At 46.2% G+C, this 6,087-nt stretch overlaps 1 protein-coding gene across 5 annotated transcripts in view; it reads left to right on the forward strand.

The window, feature by feature from the left end:
* The window catches only part of FHL1 (four and a half LIM domains 1), a 73,303-nt gene extending 71,682 nt beyond the window's left edge, over positions 1 to 1,621 (forward strand). For all 5 annotated transcript variants that reach the window (XM_066357399.1, XM_066357400.1, XM_066357398.1 and 2 more), the window contains one exon: positions 133 to 1,621. In XM_066357399.1, coding sequence (XP_066213496.1) covers positions 133 to 216 — 84 coding nt within the window. In that variant the 3' untranslated portion in view covers positions 217 to 1,621. The remainder of the gene's footprint in view (positions 1 to 132) is intronic.
* The last annotated feature ends 4,466 nt before the right edge of the window (positions 1,622 to 6,087 follow it).

The following is a 6,087-nucleotide window of genomic DNA, read 5'->3' on the forward strand; positions in this document are numbered from 1 at the left end:
AGGGGTGGCCTGGGAGCTGGGCACACGCTGCCCCGGTGTGCTTGCTGGCTCTGTGAACGGGCAAGGCAGTGGTCTATTTGTCACCTGTATTCAGTCAGCTGTCTCTTTTGTTCTCTTTTGTGTTTTCCACAGGGTTTGGTAAAGGCTCCAGTGTGGTGGCCTATGAAGGACAATCCTGGCACGACTACTGCTTCCACTGCAAAAAATGCTCCGTGAATCTGGCCAACAAGCGCTTTGTTTTCCATCAGGAGCAAGTGTATTGCCCCGATTGTGCCAAAAAGCTGTAAAATGACAGGGGCTCCTGTCCTGTAAAGTGGAATTGAGTCTTGTTCTCTGTGTCCCTCCCTCTGCCCTGCACCATCCATAGGGAATGAGTAGCCTTTCACCTCTTCAAAGCTGTCCCTTCCATGTTTTCTCCCATTTTACAGTAGTACTCAAATAAGGGCACACAAGCGATCGTCCTAGGATTTAGCAAAAAGCAACCCGCAGCACAGTGAAATTTTCAATGGCTGGAGTTAAAAAATGAACACTTAGATAGACTGACTCTTCTGCATGTTTCTCATAGAGCAGAAAAGTGCTAACCATTTAGCTGCTTAGAGATGTAAGCAAAAAGCCTGAGATAAAGCCCCACTGAGGCCCTTTGTGACTCAGCTGGGACCCACCGTGTCATCACATGACATACAAGAGTTGCAGCGGCTGCTCCAACTCACTGCTCACCCTGTTCTGTGAGCAGCAAGAGAACAGAAATGCATGGTTTAACTTCCTCATCAAACCTTCCATTTGTTCTTTTGTGCTTTTGATCAACTAATACGAATTTCTAGAAAATTAACATTTGAGCTTAGCTGTGATTCTAAACTGACCTTTTCTCTATACTAACATTTGAGTTCCCCGTGTGCCGTGTTTTCTGAACGTTCCTACTTTCAAGCATGGAACACACAGGTGATTTGGAAGCGTAGGCAGGCCTGAGGAAAACGAGCCTGTTTCAGAGGAGCATCGTCACAGTGGATGCTTCTGGAAGCTTAACAGCACTAACCCAGCAGTCGTTTTTCTTTTTTTAATTAATAGCAACATAGTTTATGGGTTTGAAGACTTGCATGAAAATATTTGAGCCCCTTCAAATGTTCCTGCAGTTTTAAAATCATCCTAAAGAAGTAACCATAACACTCTAGAGGGGTAGCTGAGCAGGCACCGGGACTGTCATTGCCATGATTGTGACATTTCCGAACAGTGGCAACGAGTTGAATCCCTTGTAACATAGTAGTTGTCTGCTCTTGGTCTCTGTGTTAAAGAGGCCTGCTCCATTCCATCTCTTGTGACTCTGAGGACCGTTCCTTAAGAGATTAGCTGGGTCTCCGGGGCAGTGGGGCGGCCACCGTCCTCACAGGCAGATGTCCATGTAGTGCTGACATGAGATGCAGGATCACCTACTTACTGTATTCTATCTACGTTGTTATATTACATAGAATGAGAAATCAAAGTGAACATGTAATGACAATACTTATTAACATTCTTTCGTAGCGGTGCTTAGAGGAGCCAATGCCTCGTTTCTGCATTTCATCATTAGCTATTATCATCTAACGTTTCAGTGTATCCTTACAGAAATAAAGCAGCATATAACTAACTTGCCTCCTGTCTTTTTGTTCTGCCCACTGGAATTGCTATGAGGTGATACTACTTGATCCAGAAACCCGAATGACTTTTTTTCCTTCCTTCAAGGACATAACTCAGTTCAATGTGGTTGCAGAGAGTATAGAAATTACAAACAAAACAAACCTATAATAGCACTTGGACCCAGTTAAAAACAATATAAAAAAAAAAAAAACATTCTGACCCAAAATAGCATTTCTCAAATGTTCCCATACCTTAAAAAGGGCACATTGATTGTTTTGGGCCAGGGGATGGGAGGCGGGAAGGGAACTATGGCTGAAGCAATGACACTGAGAAATAGTCACGATCCCTCTTTTGTTGGCTCCCCTTTCCCTGCGCCCTCTGGAGCCATGAACCCCTTGAACAGGACTGTTCTCAATGCTTCCCCCTCCACCTTTGGGCCTTCAGGAGAACCTCATTTCCCCTTGTGGACAGTGCTTATTGGGCAAGCTGCTCATCTGGGCCGTGGACGGGCAGGGCGGGTAGGGAGGATGGGCAGGGCAGAGGTGGCAGCTTCTAGATCAGTGGTAGTCACTAGGGGGCGCTCCAGCTTTCATGGTGGGCAGTAGCAGAGCAACCAAAGTATAAATAAAAAGATTTAACTATACTAAGTTGTTTTATAAAAATTTACTCTGCCAAACTTAGTGAAAATCCGACATAAAGTACTTGGTAAGTAATTATTATATGCTTTAACTTGCTGTAACTCTGCTTTATATATCTTAAAAAGTAAAGTCACTTCCCTACTTTATAAATCACCATGACTTTGGAACCCGTGAGTGGTTAGAAAATGTTACTACTAACAGAGATACTAAAGTAGGTGGTGGTATAAAATGGTTGACTCCCCCTGGTCTAGATCATTGCACACCTCTGGGGCTCATGTTCTCGAGCCATCGCCCTGAGCACCCTCACACGGCTGTTGCAGGGAGGCACTGGAGGTCCAGTGAAGCAGGTGTTTGTTGCCCTCTGCCACACAACGGGAGGGTCTTCAGGCCATAAGGGCACCTAGTCACACTACATTTCAGCTCCAGGAAGTCGGGAGGAGAGAGCAGTAGCCTTAGATGAGCTGCAGGCCCAGGGCAATAAAAGCAAAGGGCAGAACCCCTTGGGTTCTAATATATATTTATTGTGATAGAACGGAATCAGAACCTGTCAGCAAGAAACTAGGAGCATTTTTATGAATGCTGAACATCCCCTTGTGTATCCCTGGAGAAATGAGCAACCCTTAAAACAATGAAAAAGAGTACTTCGTTATCTTCTGGGGTCCCAAGAAAGTGGGTGGGAGGCAGGGAATTAAGATGACTCTCTCTACTTCCTGAGACCCTGACAAGGGGTGGAGCCTAGAGGGGACAAGCCTTGGACAGAGAGGGCCTACTTCTTCCTAACAAGCTCAAGATTTGGGCATCAGCTTACATGCTCTTCTCCACAGAAAGAGACTGTGACACGTGTCCACTGCCCTCCACTTCTGCAAACTCTGCACCTTTGCAGCATCCAGCTTCCCTGGAGATTTAACCACCCAGTCTTTCTTCCTGGTCCTCCTACTTGATTGCCCTACGCTCATTCTTTGTCTTCCAATCCACTGACTGCTCCAGCTTCTTCACTCAGCCCCTGCAGACCTTGACATCCCTCCAGATCTGCCCTAGATTCTATCACTTCAACCATTCTTTTCCCCACCCAATCCTATTATCCTTTTGCCTTCCTTTTCTACTTGACCTGCAAAACCCCAGCCCACACCAGGGACAACGGGCTCTGCTGAGAAAAAGCCAACCAAGTACAGACGGAAGCCGCTGATACTCCATGAACTTCTGCCAGGCCCTCAACCCTGTATCACAACTGTACCACTTCCTCCATATTCTTAACAGACTTCCTCCACTACCTTCCTCGCCCAGGAAACGGACCAAAGGGAGTCAGCATCTGGCTATTGTTTATCACAGGATGCCTGCTCTTAACATTTGAGCATCTTTATTTTTTAAAAACCTTTACTGATTTTACAAAGAGGGAAAGGAAGCAAGATAAACATCTATTTTTGTTGTTCCACTTAGTTATGCAGTCATTGGTTGATTCTTCTATGTGCCCTAATTGCAGATGGAACCCTCAACCTTGGCGTATCGAGACAACACTCGAACCAACTGAGTTACCCAGCCAGGGTAACACTTGAGCATCTTTAGAGATAAGCACCTCAGCCCTGGCCAGTTGGTTCAGTGGTAGAGTGTCGGCCTGCCGTGAGCATGTCCCAGGTTCGATTCCCAGTAAGGGCACATCTCTCTCTCTCTCTCTCTCTCTCTCTCTCTCTCTCTCTTTCTCTCCTCCCCTCCTGCAGCCTTGGCTTCATTGGAGCTAGTTGGCCCCAGGCACTGAGGATAGCTCCACGGCCTCCACTTCAGGCACTAAAAAAATGGCTTCAGTTGCAAGGGAACAACGCCCCAGATGGGCAGAGCATCACCCCCTAGTGGGCATGCTGGGTAGATCCCGGTCGGGGCGCATGTCGGAGTCTGTCTCTGCCTCCTCCCCTCTCACTAAATTAAAAAAAAAAGAAAGAAAAAAGAAATAAGCACCTTGCCTGGCCAGGTGGTGGCACAGTGGGTAGAGCATCGGAATGGGATACAGAGGACCCAGGTTCAAAACCCCGAGGTCGCCAGCTTGAGTGCGGGTTCATCTGGTTTGAGCAAGGTTCACCAGCTTGGACCCAAGGTCGCTGGCTTGAGAAAGGGGTCACTGGCTCAGCTGGAGCCTCCTGGTCAAGGCTCATATGACAAAGCAATCAACGAACAACTAAGGGGCAGCAGCAAAGAACTGATGCTTCTCATCTCTCTCCCTTCCGGTCTCTCTGTCCCTTTCTGTCCCTCTCTCTGACTCTCTCTGTCTGTCACAAAAAAAGAAGGAAAGAAAGCAGCACTGTATACACATGACATTGTACCAGCACAACCTATACAGCACTCTTGCCCACGTCTTCCAGAAGAGAAAACTGAAGTTCAGAAAGGTTATGAGGTTTGCCTAAGGTCACACAGCTAGTAACTCACAAACGGCACCCTGGACACACCTGTAGCCTATCAGTTATGGCACTGCATTGCCATAGAAACCCTTAGGGCAGAAACAGTGTCTGACATATCACAGTGGAGAAACTCATGCTCAATACTTAATTTTGAGTGACATAACCATAAAACAGGAGAAAGAAGGGAAATCTTTAGTTACCAAATTTTAGCAGAAAATTCCTTTCTCCCTCATAATTAAGGGGAGCAGGATATCAAGAACATACCACCTGACCTGTGGTGGCGCAGTGGATAAAGCGTCAACCTGGAATGCTGAGGTCGCTGGTTCGAAACCCCAGGCTTGCCTGGTCAAGGCACATATGGGAGTTGATGCTTCCTGCTCCTCCCCCCTTCTCTCTCTCTAAAAATGAATCAGTAAAGTCTTTAAAAATGTTTATAAAAAAAGAACATACCTATTTGTGGTTAACAGGGTTCAGGAGCCCAACTGCTGAGGTTTGGGGTCCAAATCCTGGCTGCCCTGCCGTTTGCTAGTTGTGAGCTATTGGGCCATTACTTAAACTCCCTGAGCTTCCTTCCTCGCCTATAAATGAGACTTAGAACTCCCACCCTGCAGAATTACATGCAGATTTCATGGTAAAAGAAGGCGACTTGATACCCAGTAAGAGCACTCAATAAACTTCAGCAGTTATTTTATCTTCATCACAAAAGACAGTATATAAACTACCTGAACCCTGTTAACCACAAATAGGTATGTTCTTTTTTTATAAACATTTTTAAAGATTTTATTGATTCATTTTTAGAGAGCGAGAAGGGGGGAGGAGCAGGAAGCATCAACTCCCATTTGTGCCTTGACCAGGCAAGCCCGGGGTTTTGAACCGGTGACCTCAGCATTCCAGGTAAGCCACAGATCACTGTTCCCACTCCTCAAGCAGGATAGGGTGTCAGCTTTGGAATCAGACAGACTTGGGTTTGAATCAGTTCTGCCTCCTTCTAGCCAAACTAACTTGAGCATATGCCAATCTCCACAAATCTCAGTGTTCTAGTTAAAAATCAATACCCACCCTCATCGGATTGTTGTGAGGGCTTAACGCAATGCTTATAAAGTACCTGGCATCTAGTACGTGCCAGCTTACCCACAGTTTTACACATAGTTTGGAAATTAGATACATCCTTCTGGAAACACTGGAACTGGATTGGTGTGGAAACCAATGACAAGGCGGCCTTTCTGGGGCCTGCTTCAACAAACCAGGCCTGGAAGGGCACTAAAAGCAACAGGGAATTGACCTGATAAATGTGAGTTTGTCTCCAGGCTTTTGATTCTTGACACTAGCAACTATTTTTAGTCCCAATCCTCCAGCTCTCACCACAATGAGTTAGTGACTCCTCAGAACCAGAATGAAATCAAGGGTCCTCAGAGATAGCAGTGTAGCCTCCTTCAGCTGCCAGGTAAGAG

This window comes from Saccopteryx leptura, chromosome X (assembly GCF_036850995.1).
Source record: "Saccopteryx leptura isolate mSacLep1 chromosome X, mSacLep1_pri_phased_curated, whole genome shotgun sequence".
NCBI classification, from domain to species: domain Eukaryota; kingdom Metazoa; phylum Chordata; class Mammalia; order Chiroptera; family Emballonuridae; genus Saccopteryx; species Saccopteryx leptura.